Source organism: Narcine bancroftii, chromosome 2 (assembly GCF_036971445.1).
Source record: "Narcine bancroftii isolate sNarBan1 chromosome 2, sNarBan1.hap1, whole genome shotgun sequence".
Lineage (NCBI taxonomy): Eukaryota > Metazoa > Chordata > Chondrichthyes > Torpediniformes > Narcinidae > Narcine > Narcine bancroftii.
In genome coordinates, this window is record NC_091470.1 from 15,848,396 (window position 1) to 15,871,256 (window position 22,861).

The window sequence follows — 22,861 nt, forward strand, 5'->3', positions numbered from 1 at the left end:
ACGTAGAGATGCTGGTCTGCAGACCTTTTGACTTTATGAAGTTGGCTGCCTTCTTGAGGCAGCGCCTCACATAGTTGCATTCAATGGATGGGAGATTTGGAGCCTGTGATGAACCTGACTATATTTGTTTCCTTCTGGATCTTTCTGTGTTCCTGGGCAGTAAAAACTAGTTGGTAAAGTTTGCACGGTGCACCTATAGAAGTTTGATGTTTTTCAATGTGGCCGACTCCTTAAAAAGTAGATGCACTGGTACACTGCCTCGATGATTGCTTTGATGTGCCTTCTCCAGGAGAGGCCCTGACCTGGTATCTTTTGTGATGGGTAGATGTTCAAACCAATCAGAACTAATTAACTACTACCTTTGAAGCATACTCACTATTGAAATTTGACAGCCAAAATGTGTTCAGCATGTTCCTCCAAACAGAAATATGATAATGACATGATTAGTTAACAAGATAGAAATGTGAGCAGGAGGAGGCTGTCTTACTGTGCCTTGTCTGTCATGTATAAAGAGCTCATCTAGTGTCTCTTTCATGTTCTGTCCCCATATCCCTTGATTTCCATAATATCCACTGGTTGGATTGATATTCCCATGACTTGCAAGAGCTAAGCTTCTGTCAAACTGCTCCGAGGTATATTTTGAGGTCAATGGGGCTCAGTTGAGAAAATGGATAATGAGTATCTTCAGAAAACTTTCCCTTCTTTGTGTTGGTGTACATTAATCTATTTAGTGCAGTCCAAGTATTTGCTTATTACCAGATTATTTGCCAACTGCAAATAAATCTGATACAGTACATAATTTAGTGCTTCATTCACTGTTGGAAACTAACACTAAAATTCTCTTCTCCTTATGCATGCTTCCCCTCGGCCATATTATCCAAAAACATGGCATCTCCTTCCGCTGCTATGCTGATGACACCCAGCTCTATCTCCCCCTGAAGCCCAACAATCAAGCAAAGATAATCAGCCTTGACTGTCTGGAGGACTTAAAGTGCTGGATGGTTCAAAACTCCTTGCAGCTAAACAAAGGCAAGATCATCCTATTTGGCCCCCCCACCTCCACGAAAGTTATTGCCAATACCTTGGCAACTTAGCCACCCTCATTAAACTATACATCAAATCCCTTGTTGTGATATTCGATTCCACCTTCAAGTCTGACAAACAAGTCAATGCAGTAGTAAAAGCTAGGCTTTTCCAGTTCCACACTTTTGCCAAAAACAAATCATTCCTGTCACTAAACGTTATCCACACCCTCATTTTCTCCTATTTAGACTATTCTAACTCTCTTTACATGTGAATTAGTCAGTCATCTTTATCCGTCTGCAACTGGTTCAGAATGCGGCAGCAAGGATCCTGATAGGAGCCAAGAAAAAGGACCATATCACCCCTATTCTTGACTTCCTTCAGTATGGCTCAGAGTAGATTTTAAAGTTCTCTAGTTTGTTTACAAAGCCCTTAATGGACTAGTCCCCTCCTACATCACTGATCTCCTAATGTCCTACTCCATCTCAAGACCCCTCCGATCTCTAACAAAGGTTCTAGCTAAATATTTACCAGATTTAATTCATTTAGATCAGACGAGTTTTATTAAAAATCATTATTTGGCAGATAATATTGTGAAGTTGATTTCTTTGATTAATATTTCTCGGGAGGGATCGAACCTACTGATGGTTATTTCATTGGATGGAGAAGAGGCCTTTGATAGAGAAGAGTAGAGGTTTTTTTTTAAAATTTAAAGTTTTAGAGAAATTTAAGTTTGCTCCAATTTTTATTGGATGGATTAAGGCCTTATTTAGAAGTCTGACTGCTAGAGTTGTGACTAATGGACATCTTTACCTTTTATGTTGACTAGATCGACTAGACAAGGCTATCCTTTGTCACCAGGTCTATTTGCATTAGTTATTAAACCTTTGGCTCAGATGATTAGACAAGATGATAATATTAAAGGTATTAAGGTGAAATCTGATGAATCTTTCAGCCCACAAGCTCATGCTGCACAATTATACCCAGTTGATCTACACCTGTGATACATTTTTGAACAGTGGGGGGGAAACCAGAGCACCTGGAGTAAACCCATGAAGCTCAAGGGGAGAAAGTAATTCTTGGTGAATTTCTATTGCTGCTGGGTTTTGGGGTCCCCTGGGCCCATAACAATCCAAACTCCTTACTGACAGCACGGGATTCAATCCCTGGTCGCTGGCGCTGTAACAGGGTTGCACTAACCTTGGCTTTTTGTGCCCATTTACCCCCCCCCCCCCCTGGTTTTGTTATTTATGTTTATTTATTTAATTTTCAGATTTATGATTCTGGCTGGTGTCTTGCAAGTGGTAGAAATAATTTAGCCTGACTTCCTTCTGTTTTCTCCCACCCACTTTCTGCGAACATTGAATGAGCATTTGGGTGAAATGGTTACTAATTGTTCCTCCATGCAGGCTTCTCTGAAAGCTGCCCCTCATTAAAGGGCATCTTTTATCTGCTTTGCTGCTTTGGCCAGAAACAACCTGTATCTATGGACAGTGTTGAGCCACTGCCACACTCACATTTACAAAGTTTTCATTTCACAAGTTTTGAGTTGTGAAAGAGAAACTAAGGAGAAGGTTGTTGACTTGAAATGTTCTGGTTCCATCTCCATAGATGTTGTCTGACCTATTTTGATATTTGTAGAATTTATTTATTAAAGCCTGTGTTGCGCTATACATTTACTGACTCCAATAAATGGATTTTTCTAGCAAGAAACTTTCTTGGTCTTTTGTCTGATAGGTTTCAGAAAGAGTTGAACGGCGCCTTCAAGAAATTGAAAAGGAAATGAGAACTGAACGACAGTTAGCAGAACATCGCCAGGATCAGCTAGGGCAGATGGCTGTGCAACTGCAGGAGGTGAGGAGTACGCTTCCAATGTGCCTACAGTGACTTGAAGCTTGTACCAATGGGCCTGTTATACAAATAAAAATTTTGATATTGTGATTAAAATTTTGTACTTTCTGGACAATACTCAAGGAAAAGGTTCAAAAGTTAGACTGGGTATACAAAAAAAAATAAGGGATGACCTCAATCCATTTTACTCTGGCTGGGTGTAGGAATGTAATGTTTATCTCAGTGCTGATAAAAGTGAATAGAATGGGCTGATATTTTAACTATGAGCTGTAAAGGTTAGCGCTCTTCTATAGGCTGCCTATTTTTCACACTACTTGATTTTGATTTCCATCGACTTTTTGAACAAAAAGCCAACCTTCCACCCACAACTATAAGTGGAACATTCCTCTTGTGTACACTGGGTCCAAGGATGATTCTCTATAGTCGAGGAATTGAGAGATGTAGTCAGAAATATCTTGATGGCAGCAGCAGTTTTCTTTAGTTAAAACCAAACACAACAATTTATTTTTCACCCAACATTCTGCTTTATATCAGGAGCGTAGACAGATTCTAAAGTTGGGGGAGCGAGCACGTAAAAAAAGGTACCATGATTTTAAATTCATTATACATTTTATTTTGTTTTTAACATCAAAACACAAGGAAGACACAGTTTTAAAGGAAGTACATAATTGTTATTTTGTATTAAAATCAAAACATAATAAAAACATGTATTATTTAATTTACATTTTAAATGTAAAAAGAAAACAAAATGAAGCAATATGAAAAATGTATGAAGCATCTAGAGTATAGGGAGAGATTGGACAGATTAGGTCTTTATTCTTTGGAGCGTAGAAGGTTGAGAAGGGATTTGATAGAAGTATTTAAGATTATGAAAGGGATAGACAGAGTGGATGTGGATAGACTATTTCCGTTAAGAGGAGGAAAGATTAAAACAAGAGGACATGAGTTAAGAATTAAGGGGCAGAGGTTTAGAGGTAACATGAGGGGGAACTTCTTTACTCAGAGAGTGGTAGCCGTGTGGAATGAGCTTCCGGGAGAAATAGTGGCGGCGGAGTCAATTGTATTATTTAAGAAAAGGTTGGACAGGTATATGGATGAGAAGAAGATGGAGGGTTATGGACATTGTGCAGGGAGGTGGGACTAGAGAGGGGTGTTTGGTTCGGTGCGGACTAGAAGGGCCTAATGGCCTGTTTCCGTGCTGTAAATTGTTATGTTATGTTAACTATAACCGTCTCTTTTGTCTTGGCTTCATTTCTAGCAAACTTATCTATTACTTCATTATAATTGACCTCAGTAGCCAGCTGTCTTTCACTGGAGACCAAAGCTAACCTGCACAATATATCCTCACCCATTGTAGAACAATGGTAGGACTTTGTGTTTGAGTCGGCTAAAGGATCGTTCCCCAATTGCACTAGTTATTGTAAGGTCAGAAAAATGTGATAGTGTGGACAGGTTAGATAATTAGAACATGTCATTGACAATCATGAATTTTAGTACATTGTTGATGGTCAGTTTATCAACACTTCAATTTGCCTTTCTGCTAATGCTCATTATCTCCTTACACATGTCTTTGAATGAAAGAAACTTGTACAATTTCATTTTTATTGTCGATGATGTCTGAGTACATGTCTGCTAAAAATTCTTAATGTTCACATTATCTCCGTTGTCAAAATCCTTTGATCTAAATCACTTAATTTGGAAGCCACATTATTAAAACAGGTGTGGATCTGTTGGGTTTTCTGTATGTTCATCAATGGTCACGCATAGTCATGCAGTGTCATCTTCATCCTCTAGACAATAGTCTGCTGAAGTGTCACATCTTCTAGGGGCTCCACTTCTACCACCTGTACAGCCGCAGCAGCCAGAGTGCTGTCACCAGCCCCAAGGCTGAAAGTAGGTACTAGCAAGTCTTTAGAGGGTTCCACCTCAGGTGCAACCACAATGGCCTGGGCACCATTTCCATCTCCTGGGCTGAAGGTGGGTATCAAATCTTCAGAGAGTTCCATCTCTGCCGAATGAAAAGTAGGTGTGCAATCTCTGATAATTTGATGATTCTTTTTCTCAATTTGCAACTTCTTTTGTTTTTTTTGTCCCACCTAGATAGTTTCTTTTTAGTGTCCATCTCCATGGCATTCCTTATCTCAGAAAAAAATCTATGACGAAAGTACCAAATGTCAAGGGAATGAAGATTGCAAGGAAGGAAAGTGCATTGGCTACAGGTGCTGAAGTGCTTTGGCTTGTGAATGCACATGCATTTCTCTTACATTATGTCAAATTATTTCATTACCTAGCTATAATATACATAATTGTCTTCCACATTCATTCATTTCATGTTTCAGTAATAGTGTCATTATGTATGAAACTTCCATATATCTGGGGTTGTGACTTGTGACATGAAGAAAATGAAGTTCCACGGGATCATTCAGCATCAGAGAGGAAGTGATGATGTCATGGTTTGTTTTGGTTCTCCAGATGCCAGGCTGCCAGCAGCCACCAGCGCATCACAGGAGACTGAGCACGCAGTTTAAAACTCTGGGAAGTTGGTCAAATAAATAATGAATCCAGAAAGTTCTTCCAAGGCCATAAAAGTTTAAAAAAAAAATGAGGTTAGTCTGTTATCACACAAGGGAACCAGAGTTTTTAAAAAAAAGTTTAAAAGGTGCCATTTTTGAAGACACCTCCTCCCTGCTCCCCCTCTAACTGCCTTATATTAAAAATTGAGACCATATTGTTGCAGCAGACATTGCCTTTCACTTGGTGTTAATGAATTGTAAGAGCTTTTATTTCTAAGAGGAAATATCTATTTATATAATTCCTTGCCTCTATCATTTGCTCTATTATTTGAAGTTTCTTGTAGACCAGCAGATGGTTTCTGTTCCAAGCAGTTCTATTAGCAGTTAATGTAAGGGGATTGTTGTAGGATGAATCAGATGGTCAAAAAAAGCTTTGCTCTCCTTAAAGAAGTGGATAAATTGGGGGACTGGGCAGATACATGGCAAATGCACTACAATGTGGATCAATGTGAGGTTATCCACTTTGGTAATACAAACCGGAGGGCAGATTACTATTTGAATGGTAATAGGTTAAGAGATGGGGAAGTGCAGAGAGACCTAGGGGTACTTGTACACCAGTCTCTGAAGGTGAGCATGCAGGTACAGCAGGTGGTTAAAAAGGCAAATGGTAGGTTGGCCTTCATATCAAGAGGGTTTGAGTCTAGGAACAAGGATACCTTACTGCAGCTGTACAGGGCCTTGGTGAGACCCCACCTGGAGTATTGTGTGCAGTTTTGGTCACCTTATCTAAGGAAGGATGTTCTTGCAATGGAGGGAGTGTAGAGGCGATTCACCAGGCTGATACCTGGAATGGCAGGAATGACTTATGAGGAAAGATTGGGATTGTACTCGCTGGAGTTTAGAAGATTGAGAGGGGATCTCATAGAGACCTATAAAATTCTGGCAGGACTGGACAGAGTGGATGCAGATGGGATGTTTCCAAGGATGGGAAAATCCAGAACCCGGGGCCATGGTTTGAGGATAATAGGCAAACCATTTAGGACTGAGATGAGGAGGAATTTCTTTACCCAGAGGGTGGTGAATCTGTGGAATTCATTGCCACAGAGGGCAGTAGAGGCAGGTTCATTAAATCTATTTAAGAGTGAATTAGATCTATTTCTTCAGTATAAGGGTATTAAAGGTTACGGAGAGAAGGCGGGGACGGGGTACTGAACTTTAAGATCAGCCATGATCTCGTTGAATGGCGGAGCAGGCTCGAAGGGCCGAATGACCTACTCCTGCTCCTAGCTTCTATGTTTCTATGTTTAAGTGTCAAGGCTAATATTTATCCCTCATTGACATAAGACAATAAAATCAGGAGTCGGATTTCCAGCCTCAAAGATTGTGCTACTTGTCTGCATTAATTCTAGTTTCCTTTAGTATGTAAAGGTCTATTGATGTCATAAATGACCATGACTTCTCATTTTCATGCTTCCAAGGTTGACCCCCTTATTTTGAGACTGATCACCTGTTTTTATGTTCCCGTCAGGAAAAACATCTTCCCGACATGAACCCCGCTGATCCCTTTAAGAATTTTGAGCTCTTTGTTGAAGTCAAGTCTTGTTCTTCTAAACTCGAGAGCAAACTCAGTTACATAATACATTCACCATCCCATCGATGCACTCTCTCTACCCTTCCTTGGTCTCAACTCCGCCTTATGCAGTTGAGCAAGGCATCCTTATTTGCCTATCTTGGAAGAAGATTTGAGCAAAGTCCAAAGTTCAAGTTCAAACAACCCTGATTTTTTTTTAAGCCTTCCTCTAAGGTTTGCTACACATTAACTTTCAATGACTCCTATAAGGGCATCCAGATTCCTATGAACACTTAAGCCATTGAATCTCCTTTTCAAAGAATAGTTTTTTTTTCTCTACCAATGTGGATTGAACACTGATGTTGCAACAGTTCTGCTATGTGCAAATTAGCTGCCAAATTTCCAACATTACATTAGTGTCTACACTTCAGCCCTCTGGGATGCACTGAAGGAGTCTTGAAAGATGAGATATCAGTCTAAGTCTTTGACTTGCTCTTGTTTACCATTTTGCAGGTTGCATACAGTGCCATATAGCTGTGAAAGTAATTAGTTAATTGAAAAGCAAAAATCTGCAGACCTCGGAACCAGAGGTAGACCATGAGTGTTCTTCAGGGGAATGGTTAATGATTGTTCAATTATTTTGATGTCGAGGGTTGGCATGGATGTGGAGGGCTGAAGGGCTGATTTCTGTCCTGTATCACTCTGACTCTCATGCCCTGATGGTGTGAATTTTTCCTGTATGACTGTTTAAAAAATGGGGTTATTTCTATTTGACATCATTGTTTGTCAATGCTGGCGTTAAGATTTAACAATAGAATTTGTGTACTTGAGCCTCTAGGGCAGGAAAGGGTTAGGAGCTAACATTTGTGGAGATGTAAAATGCGAAGATCAATCCCTGGAGGAAAGACATCTGACTTCAGGAGGCACACAACTCCCATTAAACTGAAAACTGTTCATAGTTAATACATTGAATTGTCTATTTGGGGTGAGGAGCAACTCCCATTTCATATTGCAGAGCAACTTAGATAATTTGTTGAAACAAATTGGCATGTTTACATTAACCGTGAGGTTGGAAAAGGTTCAGCTGAGTTTGTTCCATGGCTTAATTTTATTTTTGCTGCTAATTTTTTCTGGCAGATGTATCTCCGTTAACAGAACCTCTCTTTTGCTGTTTGGGCCAGCCATCCATTTGTGGTTCAGCAGGCTAGCTGTGAGACAGAATTTGGTGATGATGTGAACATTGGTTTTTAAGATGACTGAAGTGTATACATTTTGATGATCATAGACCATGACTGCACAGAAACAGGTCCTTCTGATTTGTTTTTCTACTTAGTCCCACTGACCTGCACCCAGTCCATAGGCCTCCATAACTCTCCCATCCATGTACCTGTCCAAATTCTTCTTAAATGGTAAGACTGAGCACGCATCCACCACTTCAGCTGGCAGCTCATTCCACACTCTCTGCCCACTCTGTTTGAAGGAGTTCCCCCTAAACCTTTCCCCCTTTCACTCCTAACCCATGTCCTCTGGTTTGTATCTCACCTTCCCTCAGTGTAAAAAGCCCATCTACATTTACTCTGTCTATCCCCCTCATAATTTTAAATAGCTCTATCAAATCTCCCCTCCTTCTACAGTCCAGGGAATAAAGACCTAATTTGTTTAACTTTTCCCTGTAACTCAGTTCCTGAAGTCTGGCAACATCCTGGTAAATCTCTGCTCTCTCTCAATCTTAATGATTCCACAGTCTGGAGAAACACTGTTTCATCTGAATGTGTGTTCAGTTAAATTGTAATAAACTTGAACTTGTGTTATCTATCTGATTATGAAACAATTATCACAGAAGAATGGTAGTAAGAGTTCTGAAGGAAAGTCTTTAACCTGAAATGTTAATTCAGTTTTTTTCCTGCAGTTGCTGCCTGTCCAGTGGTTTTTTTTTCTTTTTTATTTCAGTTCTTTTTTGAAAAAGAGTTTTAATCTTTGGAATAAAGCTGATGGAATGCTCAACTGATGTAGCAAATGGTGGCTTTGTGGCGAATATTTCCTAGTGATCACAAGTCAGTTTTTTTATTAAGATTGGCTTCGTGATTTATTTTGACTGTTTTTCCATGGTATCCAAGTTGGATTTATTTATACAAAGGCGGTGCTTAGTACAGTGCTGTTGTACAATCAATGATTGGACCGGGGTTCGAATCTCACGCTGTCTGTAAGGAGTGTGTGGTTCTCCCTGTGTTTACGTGGGTTACCTCCAGATGCTTCAGTTTCCTCCCACTGTTCAAATCGTACGGGGGGGGGGGGGTGGGGTATCTATGTCATTTGGGTCTAATTGGGAGGCATGGGCTTGTGGGTCAAAAGGGCCTGTAACCATGCTGTACGTCTAAATTTTAAAAAATATATTTATTTTCCTCATAAACTGGTTGCTTTTTCATTGGATCACCACCAGAGGTCAACTTTTCTTCATTTCTGAAAGAAGGGCCTCCTTTTTGGTTCTGGTAATTTATTCCAGCATTTTAATACATCAAAATAAAATTCATTTTATCCATTTCATTTAATCAGTCTTTAAGCAATACCTTTATAAACTGACGTAAAACCTTTGTGACAATGCAGAATGCATTTCAAATATGTATAACATAAAATACAATGTCTTAAAAGAAAATTGCAATATTCCTTTTAAGTACTGAACTGAATTCCCAAAGCTCCAATGATAATTTTTACAATGGTGTGTAGTTTATTAAAATATGCTGTTATTCACCATTTTGCAGCCCCACACTCAAATCCAAGACATTAGTTATTCAATGGAGACTTGTTCAATACCTAATTTAATGTTTTTGACTGCATGGAATGGCATATTAATTCTGATATAATTCTTTAGTGCAACTTTAACTATAAAATTTCCTGGTGCAGTGCGTATACTGACAATAACCACACCAGCAGTGCGAGTACAGCTTTAATAAACTAATATGTACACTAAGAGGGTCTTGTCTCTCTGCAAGTCGAACCCGGAAAGGTAGACTGTAGCTCTGGATGGATTTATATGCAAGGTCACCAGGATGACCCCTGGTGACTTAGTGGTGTAATTACATATCACCACATTCACCCTCCCTTAAAAAAGATTGTTATTCCCTCCGCCCCCACCGTCCTCCTTCCCTTGTTTGTAAGTTCTTAAGTCCAACATTTTTCGTGGCTTCCGTTGCCTTCTGGACCTCCTCAGTAGTGGTATAGGGGTGGGGAGTGCGGAGTGCCTTTCGGCCTTTCTTGGTGGAGATGTGGGAGTGGGAAGTACTAGATGGCTGTGTGGGGTGGTGATATTTTGTGGGGCGGGCGTACCCAGGGTCCTGATTCCCGGGGTGGGTGGTCTAGTCCTCTGGGGTGACTTGAAGAACGACTGTTCTAGTGACTGCTGCTGCGTTCCTTGTTGATCCGTAAACATCTGTGTTTCCTCCGCGTTGTTCACACGTCCGGCCGGCGCGAGATCCCTGGTGGCCACCGAGTCTTCTCTTCCATCTGGGAATGTGATGAAGGCGTACTGAGGGTTTGCGTGCCTCAACTCCACTTCTATCTGGTTCATTACTTCCAGGAGAGGAGGAATTAATAACTCTTTAAATGTTTTATAGAATTCTATTGGGAATCCAGGCGTTTTATTGTTCAGCAGCTTTTTTAATATATCCTGTATTTCCTCTATTTCAAATGGTTTTGTCAGCTTGTTTTGCTCCTCTTCTTGCAATTTCGGTAATTCAATTTTAGCTACAAACTCTTCTATTTTATCATCTTTCCCCTCGTTCTCAGTTTGGTAAAATTGTTCATAAAATTCCTTAAAGTTCTCATTAATCTCCATTGGATTATATGTAATTAGTTTGTCCATTTTCCTTGATTCCAATACAGTTCTTTTAGCTTGTTCTGTTTTAAGTTGCCAGGCTAATATTTTGTGTGCTTTTTTTCTCCGAGCTCATAATATTTTTGCTTTATTTTCATTATGCTCTTCTCCACCTTATACGTTTGTAATGTTTCATATTTTAGTTTTTGTCCGCCAATTCTCTTTTTGTTATATCTTCCCTTGTTGCTAGTTCTTTTTCTGTACTTACTGTCTCTCTTTCCAACTGTTCTATTTCCTGATTGTAGTCCTTTTTCATCTTAGTTACATAACTTATTATTTTATATTTTATTTTAGCCTGTGCCTGGACTGGGGCCTCTGCCTGCCTCACTCTACCGAGGCCGCCACCTCCCCCCATCCTCGCTTTTGCCAGGATCGGGGCTGTCGCTGCCTACCCTCTGCCCGGAACGGGGCCGGGGCCGCCGCTTCCTTCCCTGTACCCGGTCCGGGGCCGCCGCCTCCTTTCTGCCTGGACCGGGGCCTCCGCCTGCTTCGCTCTGCTGAGGCCGGGGCCACCGCCTCACCCTCGCTTCTGCCCGGACTGGGGCCTCCTAACATACTCCTAATGTATAAATGTAGGAAATGGCAGGCGGAGGCCAACAGGTTGGATTGCGACCAGGTATGGTCCGACCTAGGAGGGGAGGCAGGCCCCTCCAGCCCAGGTAAGAAACCTGCATAGGAGAAGGCCACTCCGATATAAAACCTACGACCCAAGGACCTCACTGCCACATCTCAGCTTGCTTGGCCACGGCACACGAACCATGGGTGTAAAGGGTGGGGCCAGTACTGCGCACACTGCACTCCACCTAAAAGCTCCTTTGTGTAGGCCCGAGGACATGTCCTCCCCCTCCCCCTCCACGTCCTCCCCCTCAAAAGATGCTCACAAACTCAAGCTCGCATGCTGGAACATCAGAACCATGCTAGACAAGGCTAACAGCCACCGACCTGAACGTCGGTCTGCCCTCATCGCACATGAACTCCTCAGACTTGACATCGACATAGCCGCTCTCAGTGAAGTCCGCCTTGCAGATGTAGGCAGCCTCCAAGATGTGGCGCGGGCTACACACTCTACTGGTCTGGCAAGCCTATGGATGAACGACGCCTATCTGGTGTAGGCTTCATGGTCAAGAACTCCATTGCCTCCAAACTCGAAATCCTCCTGACAGGCCACTCGGACCGGATCATGTCCATGCGACTCCCCCTTCAAAACAAGTGTTGCATCACCCTCATCAGTGTCTATGCTCCAACCCTCCAGGCGGAACCAGCAGAAAAGGACAAGTTCTACACGGACCTGCGCAACCTCATCCAACGTACCCCTACAGCCGACAAGGTTGTCATCCTTGGTGACTTCAACGCTCGTGTCAGCAAAGACTCAGAAACCTGGCCAGGAATCCTGGGCAAGCATGGTGTCGGCAAGTGCATCGACAATGGGCGCCTCCTGTTGGAGCTCTGCGCAGAACAGCGGCTTGTCATTACAAACATCCTTTTTCAGCAGAGGGACAGCCTTAAGACCACCTGGATGCATCCCCGATCCAAACACTGGCACCTCCTAGACTACGTCCTGGTGTGAGAAAGACAAACGAGATGTGCTCCACACCAGGGTCATGCCCAGCGCGGAATGCCACAATGACCACCGGCTTGTTCGCTGCAAGCTCAACCTTCACTTCAAGCCAAAGCCCAGGAACAGTAAAGCCTCCAGAAAGAGGTTCAATGTTGGAAACTTGCAGTCAGACGAAGTGAGAGGAAACTTCCAGGCAAACCTCAAAGCAAAGCTCGAGGATGCAATCCGCCTCACGGACTTGTCCCCTGAAACCCTCTGGGATCAGCTGAAGACTGCCATACTGCAATCCACTGAAGAGGTACTGGGCTTCTCCTCCAGGAAAAACAAGGACTGGTTCGACGAAAACAACTAGGAAATCCAGGAGCTGCTGGCAAAGAAGCGAGCTGCCCACCAGGCTCACCTTGCAAAGCTGTCCTGGTCAGAGAAGAAACGAGTCTTCCGTCGTGCATGCAGCCATCTTCAGCGCAAACTCCGGGAGATCCAAAATGAGTGGTGGACTAGCCTCGCCAAACAAACCCAGCTCAGCGCGGACATCGGTGACTTCAGGGGTTTTTACGAGGCTCTAAAGGCTGTGTACGGCCCCTCACCCCAAGTCTAAAGCCCGCTGCGCAGCTCAGACGGCAAATTCCTCCTCAGCGACAAGATCTCCATCCTCAACCGATGGTCAGGACACTTCCAATCTCTTTTCAGTGCCAACCTCTCAGTCCAAGAATCTGCCCTGCTCCAGTTCCCTCAACAGCCCTTAAGAGCTGGATGAGATCCTCACCTGGGAAGAGACATATAAGGCAATTGAACAACTGAAAAGTGGCAAAGCAGCAGGTATGGATGGAATCCCCCCCAGAGGTCTGGAAGGCTGGCGGCAAAATTCTGCATGCCAAACTGCATGAGTTTTTCAAGCTCTGCTGGGTCCAAGGAAAACTGCCTCAGGACCTTCGTGATGCCATCATCATCACCCTGTACAAAAACGAAGGCGAGAAATCAGACTTCTCAAACTACAGGGGAATCACGCTGCTCTCCATTGCAGGCAAAATTTTCGCTAGGATTCTCCTAAACAGATTAATACCTAGCGTTGCCGAAAATGTTCTCCCAGAATCACAGTGCGGCTTTCGCACAAATAGAGGAACTACTGACATGGTCTTTGCCCTCAGACAGCTCCAAGAAAAGTGCAGAGAACAAAACAAAGGACTCTACATCACCTTTGTTGACCTCACTAAAGCCTTCGACTCCGTGAGTAGGAAAGGGCTTTGTCAAATACTAGAGTGCCTCGGATGCCCCCCAAACTTCCTCAACATGGTTATCCAACTGCACGAAAATCAACAAGGTCGGCTCAGATACAGCAATGAGCTCTCTGAGCCCTTCTCCATTAAAAATGCCGTGAAGCAAGGCTGCGTTCTTGCACCAACCCTCTTTTCAAACTTCAGCATGATGCTGAAACAAGCCATGAAAGACCTCAACAATGAAGACGCTGTTTAAATTCGGTACCGCATGGATGGCAGTCTCTTCAATCTGAGGCGCCTGCAAGTTCACACCAAGACTGGCGTCCTGTTTTGCGGAAACTGCCAAAATGTTTGGCCTGGAAGTCAGCCTGAAGAAAACTGAGGTCCTCCATCAGCCAGCTCCCCACCATGACTACCAGCCCCCCCCACATCTCCATTGAGCACACAAAACTCAAAACGGTCAACCAGTTTACCTATCTCGGCCGCACCATTTCATCGGATGCAAGGGTCGACAACGAGATAGACAACAGACTCGCCAAGGTAAATAGCGCCTTTGGAAGACTACACAAAATGGTCTGGAAAAGCAGCCAACTGAAAAACCTCACAAAGATTAACGTATACAGAGCCGTTGTCATTCCCACACTCCTGTTCGGCTCTGAATCATGGGTCCTTCTCCGGCATCACCTACGGCTCCTAGAACGGTTCCACCAGCGTTGTCTCCGCTCCATCCTCAACATTCATTGGAGCGACTTCATCACCAACATCGAAGTACTCGAGATGGCAGAGGCCGACAGCATCGAATCCACGCTGCTGAAGATCCAACTGCGCTGGGTAGGTCACGTCTCCAGAATGGAGGACCATCACCTTCCCAAGATCGTGTTATATGGCGAGCTCTCCACTGGCCACCGAGACAGAGGTGCTCCAAAGAAGAGGTACAAGGACTGCCTAAAGAAAGCTCTTGATGCCTGCCACATTGACCACCGCCAGTGGGCTGATATCGCCTCAAACCGTGCATCTTGGCGCTTCACAGTTCGGCGGGCAGCAACCTCCTTTGAAGAAGACCGCAGAGCCCACCTCACTGACAAAAGACAAAGGAGGAAAAACCCAACACCCAACCCCAACCAACCAATTTTCCCTTGCAACCGCTGCAACTGTGTCTGCCTGTCCCGCATCGGATTTGTCAGCCACAAACGAGCCTGCAGCTGACATGGACCTTACCCCTCCATTAATCTTCGTTCGCGAAGCCAAGCCAAAGAAAGAAGAACATAACTTATTAACTGCCCTCTAATGAAGGCTTTCATTGCAACCCATAATATAAATTTATCTTTCACTGATTCTGTATTTATTTCAAAGTACATTTTAATTTGGCGTTCAGTAAATTCTCTAAATTCCTGTCTTTTAAGTAGTATGGAGTTTAATCTCCATCTATATGTTCTTGGTGGGATGTTCTCCAGTTCTATTGCTAATAGCAGGGGTGAATGATCAGATAACGATCAAACTTTATATTCCGTTTTCCTAACTCCCCCTTGGATATGGGCTGACAACAAAAACATATCTATCCTTGAGTATGTTTTATGCCTACTCGAATAATATGAGTATTTCTTCTCCTTTGACTGCTGCCTCCTCTATATATCCATAAGTTTCATTTCCTGCATTGATTTAACCATAAATTTGGCCACTTTATTCTTTTTGCTAGTCTTTTGTCCAATTTTATCCAACTTTGGGTCCAAATTAAGGTTAAAATCCCCTCCTATCAATATATTCCCCTGCGTATGTACAATCTTCAAAAAAATATCTTGCATAAACTTTTGATCCTCTTCATTAGGTGCATATATATTGATCAAATTCCAGAATTCTGAATATATCTGACTCTTTATCATTACGAACCTCCCTGCTGGATCTAGTATTTCCTCCTCTATTTTGATTGGTACATTTTTTAAAATTAATATAGCTACACCTCTGGCTTTTGACTTATGTGATGCTGCCGTTACGTGCCCTACCCAGTCTCTCCTTAATTTATTATGTTCCACTTCAGTTAGATGTGTTTCCTGCACAAATGCTATGTCTATTTTTTCTTTTTTCAAGAAATTTAATCGCCTTTTTTGTTTAATTTGGTTATGTATTCCATTAATATTTATAGTTATATAGTTCAACATGGCCATCTCATATTCTGTTTACACCTCATTTCCACACCACCACCATCCCCCTTTTCCCCATTTTCATCTCTGTTTTCCCTTTTTGAACTCAAAATTTTTAAATTTTTCACATTATGAACCATATTAACCAAAATACACACAAATATTTCCCTCATGAATATACACAGTGTCATTTTCTCCCCTTTCTCCCCCCTCCCTTCCCACCCCACTGCAAACCCATTAAACGTTCAACATATGACTACACTTTTAAAACATAAAATACTTAAACAACTTCCACATCTAAAATTCCCTTAACCCCAAATGTCCCCCTCCCTCTCTGAGTCACCTCTTGTCCCTTGCCGGGCAACCATAACTCCCCTCTCCATTTAATTTGCGAACCTGCTCGCAAGCGTTTACTGATTTTGCAGTGACTGTTATTCTCTCCCACCCAACCCCCTCCAGAAAAGACTTTTATCTTCACATATAACAAAGCTCACCCTCTTTTTTCCCCTCTTACTTCCTTTCTTCCCTTTTCTTTACCTTCTTTAGTTCTTACATATACATTCTTTTTACATCTTTATATGTAGTTTGTCGTCGTTCTTCGTTTTTGTTACATCTCTTCATCTCTCCTTCTGTCCTGCAGATGTTCTGCAAATTCTCGTGCTTTCTTCGGATCTGAGAACAGTCTGTTTTGCTCCCCCGAGATAAATATTTTAAGCTCAATTTATAGCCTTTTTTCCATAGGTTCGAATTTGCTGTGTTAAACTCCTTCCTCTTCTTTAGGAGTTCAAAACTTGTATCTGGGTAGAAAAAATATTTTTTGACCCTTTTATTCCAAGGGTTTTTCGTCTTCTCTAATTTTATTCCTTGCCCTCTCCAGTATATTTTCTCTTGTGGTGTATCTCAGAAATTTTACTAAAACGGATCTTGGTTTTTGTTGTGGCTGTGGTTTCGGGGCTGGTGTTCTATGTGCTCTTTCTATTTCCATTCCTTCCTGTATTTCTGTCATTCCCAGGACCTTTGAGATCCATTCTTTTATAAATTCTTTTATATTTGTGCCGTCTTCATCTTCCTTTAGGCCCACTATCTTTGTTGTTTCGCCTACTATAGTTTTCCATTATATCCATCTTCTGAGCTAACAACTTCTGTGACTCTTTAACTTTTTTTATCACTTTCTTCCAATTTTCTTCTTAAGTCATTCACTTCCATTTCTACCGCCATTACACGTTCTTCCACATTTTCTAATCCTTTCCCTACATCTGTTATGACCAACTCTATTCTACTCACTTTTTCTTCTGTACTTTTCATTTTTCTTTTCATTTCACTAAATTCTAATGTCAACCATTCTTTTAATGCTTTCATTTGTTCTTGAAATTTTTAAAATCTATATACTGTCCAAACATTTTACCTTCTATTCCTCTGTGCTGAGCTTGGTCGTCTTCTTCCTCTTCTTCTGTGCCTGCACCTGTGTTTGTGTCTTCTACTTCTCTTCCTTGTATCTGTGTCTCTTCTGACTTTCTTGTTGAGCTGCTTGCCTCACTTTGCTGGGCATTTTTTTGCATGGCTTCTTGCTGCTGGTCCTCTTCTTCTTGGCTCGTTATCTGTTTGGCCTCTTGCTGCTGTTCTTCTTTCCTATTACTCCCTTTTCTGTCGCTTTCCTCTTCTTCCAGCTGAGAGCCCTGATGTCAGGCATCCCTCAGCTGGTCGCGCTGTGTTAGTTTGCTCCTCATCTGTGGTCTTCAGTGCTTCCGGAGGAGAACAGGTCCCGGTGTCATCATCCATTTAGGCAGCACTGTGCCCGTCGTGGCTTTGCTTGTGAAAGAAAAGATACGGTCATGTGGGATCATGTTAGTGGCAGTACACAACAAAGAACGTATAGAGTGTAAGGCTTCTGGCAACACTTCTTGCCATCTAGTAACAGGCCGGTCTTTTGCTGTTAAAGTCAAGAAGACCGTTTTCCAGATAGTGGCATTTACCCTTTCGACTTGTCCATTCCCCCTGGGATTGTAACTTGTAGTGCGGCTGGTAGCAATCCCTCTCTCGTGCAGGTAGCTCTGTACTTCTCCACTCATGAATGCAGCACCCCTGTCTGTGTGTATGTAGTTCGGGAACCCAAATATGCTGAAGTTGGGTTTGAGGCATTTTATAACAGTGGCTGCTGATCCATCAGAACACGGGATTGTGAAGGGGAAACGGGAATATTCATCCATTACGTTGAGGAAATAGACATTTCTATTATTGGACGGGAGCGGGCCTTTAAAATTGAGGCTGAGGAGCTCAAAAGGTTTGGAAGCTTTTATCAGGGTGGCTTTGTCTGGCCGGTAAAATTGTGGTTTGCATTTCCGCACAGATGAGGCAGCTCTTGTTCACTGACCTCATTTCCTCTACCGAAAATGGGAGGCTTTGGGTTTTAATGAAGTGAAACAGTCTAGTGACCCCTGGGTGGCCCAGCTCAACTGGGATGTGTGGTTAAGGATGGCACAAATGCCTCGGAACAGCGCGTCCGGGGGCTCGTTGAGTCTCCCAGGGTGGTGTAGAATGTCGTAGTTAAATGTAGACAATTCTATCCACCAGCACAGGATTTTGTCGTTCTTAATTCTCCCCCTGTTCTGGTTATCGAACATAAAAGCCACAGACTGCTGGTCCGTGACGAGGGTGAAGTGCTTGCTTTCCCTGGCTCTGGAGTGGTCGGGAATTCTGCACATATGTGGCGATCGGGAGCACGACTTGTGGAGATCCTTCCACCCGCGCTTGTAGTGGCCCCTCTCTGATCGGACCGGGGTTTAGGGTCGGTGGTGTCTGTACCGGCGAATCCATGGGCAGACAGGGCTCTTGGCCGTTTCTTACCTGCCCTATCGTACTTCTGTGGTCTTTCCTGCATTCCACCACGATTCCAGTACAGTGGTCCCTCGCCGTCTCTGTCCTCGGATACACGTGTGTGCTAGGCGTCCCCGGATTCCATTCCTCAGGAAGAGTCTCCAGGTGGTTGGGAATGCGCATTGGAGCAGAAGTAACTTCCATCCTAGTAGCTATCATATTAGTTTATTAAATTGTACTGACAATAACCACACCAGCAGTGCGAGTATAAGACAGCTTTAATAAACTAATATGTACACTAAGAGGTCTTGACTCTCTGCAAGACGAACCTGGAAGGCTTGACTGTAGCTCTGGACTGCTTTATATACAAGGTCACTAGGATGACCCCTGGTGACCTGGTGGTGTAATTACATATCACTACAGTGTGTTTTAGTAAGTTTAAAAAAAATTATTGTTGGAAGAGAAATTTATAACTTCTGCACCCTGCATAGCTGTGGCTGAGGTGAGGAAGATCCTATCCTTGGGGGTAAAGCTATACAAAGCAGCAGGCCCATTTAACATTCCTGGTTGGGTGCTGAAGGTCTGTGTGGCCTTTCTGAGTTCAGCTTTTGTCCAAACTTGCTGCTCTTTGAGTAAAAACACAAAATGCTGGACAAACTTAGCTGATAAAACGAGTCCTTTATGTAGCAAAGGTGAAAATAGATAACCAACATTTCAGGCTTTGAGCCCTTCATCAAGGCATAAAGGAGTGTCAGCTGGTGTCTGAACAAAAGGATGGGAGGAGGAAAGGGGAGATGGCAAAGGTAGGAGGGAGGTGACAGCAACAATCAGGGGGAGGAGGGATGGTTAGGTGAGTGGAGAGGGAAGGGAAAGAAAGGACGAGCAACTTTAGCAGAAAGCAGAGAAGTTGATATTAATACCATTTGGCTAGAGAGTGCCCAGACAGAAAATAAGGTGTTGTTTCTCCAATCTGCGGGTGGTCAGGGTGGAACATTACAGAAGACCATGGACAGACATGTGAGCATGGGAGTATGACTCAGAATTGAAATAGTTGGCTACTGAGGGTTTTTGTTGTGGCGGAGGAAGCAGAGGTGCTCAGCCAAGCAATCTGTGACTGGTCTCTTCAATGTAGAGAAGGCCACAAAGGGAGCACCAGATCCAGTAAATCAGTCCTGTGGATGTACAAATGAGGTGTTGCATTATTTGAAAGGTCTTTTTGGGGCTCCAGTCCGTGTTGAGGAAGGAGGTGTTGGTGCAAGTGTTGCACCTCCTGCGGCCACAGGGAATGGTGCTGGGTGGGGGTGCGGGGGGGACTCATAGGTGGGGAGGGATGAGTGCATGAGGGAATCACTGAGGGACCAGTCCCTACAGAAGGCAGAGAGGGAAGATGTGTCTAGTGGTGGGATTCTGCAGTAAGTGCCAGAAATTATGGCGAGTTGTATATTGGATGTGGAGACTGGTTTGGTGGTAGGTGATGATGAGGGGGATTCTATGTTTGTTGTGTCCATGGTCAGAGGGGACAGGGCAGATGAGCAAGAAATGGAGGAAATGCAGGTGAGGGCTGAGTTGATGGTGTTGGAGGGAAAGCACGTTTGTGGAAGAAGGTGGAAATTTCAGAAGATCTGGACTGGATGACCTCATCTTGGGAACGGATGCAGTGGAGTGAAAAAATTGAGAGAAGGGGATGGAATCCTTGAAGGTGACAGGGTGTGAGGAAGTATAGTTAAGCCTCCGCATCCTTAACTACACTTCCTCACACCCTGTCCCTTGCAAGGATTCCATCCCCTTCTCTCAATTTCTCCACTCTGCTGCATTTGTTCCCAAGATTCATTCAGGTGTCCTGCTGATTGGCGTGGGTAATCATGTCTTTCCATCTGTCATGACCTGTGACCCTCTGAATTATAGTTGCTGCCTCCCCTGTTCTCTTTCAGTGAAGGTTCCATCTTTGAGCTGAGACCTTAGTCGATGATAAATTCATGATTATACAAGATAAAAATACAGAAGTGGTTTCCTGTTGCCATCTTCAGTTGCAGTGACCATACTGGACGGGTAACCCTGGCCATTGATCAGCAGATTCATCTGCCCAGTGTTTTTAGTTTTACAACCATAAAAACCTTCCACCATCTGCAATCCATGGCTTCATGTGACCCTGATTGGGAGGATAAACAGGTACTACACCTTGCCCAAGGGTGACCTGTAGGCTATCGGATGGAAGGAGCGCCTTGCACCTTTTTCTGAGTAATTTCACAGCACTAACACCGGTAACAAAAATGTGTCAATCAAATTGACCCAGTTTCCATTATCATGAAAAAGAGCATTTCCAATTTTTCCCACTGTCTGTTTCTCCTCTTTAAAAACTCAATTTGTATTCCCTGGTCTGATGATCTTCAACCAGTAGATTTGGTTTAATGTTTTATTTTAAAGATATTTTGGAGAAGTAGTTGGTAAAGTGTAGTCAAGGTTCACCAAATTGGCTTTTGGGATTTGACAAGGTAACTGGCAGGGATGATGTTTACCCCACTGCAGTACCTAGAACCAGGGCCAAGGCATTGGCCTCGGTGAGAAAAAAAATTTCTATCTCCTCAGGGTGGTAGAATCTTTGGAATGCTTAAACAATTCTTATGGAGACTGTCTTGATAATGATGGAGTTTATTGTTGGACACATTGTACAATGCACATATGCACTGAACTTCTTGCTTGCTGCACTTGATCATCTACACTGATATACATTAAATTAAAGTAGAAAGAGATAATAAATACAAAATAATGATGATTATTATTCTTAGTTATAGGGTAAGAATGAAAAAAATGGTGTTGCAATAGTGTAGATGGTGCTTTGGAGTATTTTGTGATTCAAAGTTCAGATTTATTGTCAGAGTACACGCATGGCATCACATACAACCCTGAGATTCTTTTTCCTGTGGGCCAGGCAGAATTCCAACTTGTCGGTGGTACAACGAAAAACTACTCAAGAAAAGATGTGAATACAAAAGAGAAGAATGTGAATAAAGAAAAAAGAAATGTGGGGGCAGCATGGTTAGTGTTGCAGTTAGCACAAAGCTGTTACAGTGCCAGTGAATAGGGACTGGGGTTTGAATCACACGCTGTCTAAGGAGTTTGTACATTCTCCCCGTCTTTGTGTGGGTTTTCCCTGGGGGTTCTGGTTTCCTCCCCACTTACGAATTCATACTGGGAGTTGTAGGTTGATTGGGTGTAACTGGGCAGCGCAGGTTTGTGGTCTGAAAGGGCCTGTTGTTGTGCAGTAGGTCTAAATAAAAAAAAACTAAACAATCTGCGACACAGTAAAATATACATAAATAATGAGCAAATTAAGAGTCCTTAAATGAGTCTCTGATTGAGTTTAAGAATCTGATGGTGGAGGGATAGCCAAATGTTCCTGAAACTGTATAGGTGTCCTGCGGCACCTATACTGACAGCAGCAAGAACAGAGCAGTGTTACATGTAGATTTTCTCGATGGTGGGGAGAGATGTACTGGGTTGTGTCCACTAACTTTTGAGAGCTTTCTGCTCAGAGATATTGGTGCCCCCTTACCAGGCCACGATACAGCCAGTCAGCACACTTTCCTCTACACGTCTGTAGAAGTTTGCCAAGGTTTTCAATGTCATACCAAACCCGAAGGAAGTCAGTGCACTGACGTGCTTTCTTCATGATGACATTTGTGTGTTGTGTCCAAGGAAGGAGCTCTGAGATGGTGACTCCCAGGAATTTAAATTTGCTCACCCTCTCCACTTCTGATTCCTCAATGATCACTGGATCGTACACCTCTGGAAGTAAGGGGAGGTGCAAGAGCCATCCTGCAGCTTTTAGGCAAAAAGGGCTCAAGCCCAAAATATTGGTCGTTCTCCTTTATCTTTGTTTGAACTGTTGATTTTCTCCAGCGTTGTGTTTTTACTTCAATCAAGTTGTCTCCAGACTTTCATGTTTTACAGATGTCAGAAAGAAACTTTTCTTGAACCTAGAGGTACTATACATGGAAGAATCAGGAAATTAAGGTGTGAGTGTTTGGTAAAGCAGGTGACCCTGATGTATGCTGCCCTTCATCCAAGGCCTTTATTCCTCCTGTTTGTTGTGCTTGTGTTCACGGTGCTCCAGGTGGAAGCTTGTATAAATCCCCATAAGATCCTCTTGCCTGCAAATTTGCTTAAATAATCCTCTTTACTTCCCCTCCTTACCCCTTTCCCCTAGTGTAATGTGTTAAAATCAATTTTCCTATAAATATTTATAGGAATTCAAGCAGAGAATTCGAAAGTATGAATCACCTTGGTGAGCCTGATGTGCTTTGTG

General features: G+C 43.0%; 1 protein-coding gene across 7 annotated transcripts in view; it reads left to right on the plus strand.

The window, feature by feature from the left end:
- Positions 1-22,861, plus strand: part of LOC138753231 (centrosomal protein of 128 kDa) — a 539,432-nt gene that overhangs the window by 66,235 nt on the left and 450,336 nt on the right. For all 7 annotated transcript variants that reach the window (XR_011351051.1, XM_069915965.1, XM_069915964.1 and 4 more), the window contains one exon: positions 2,761-2,877. Coding sequence is in view for 6 of the 7 variants with exons in the window: in XM_069915965.1 (XP_069772066.1) it covers positions 2,761-2,877 (117 nt within the window). In the remaining variant the exon portion in view is untranslated. The remainder of the gene's footprint in view (positions 1-2,760; positions 2,878-22,861) is intronic.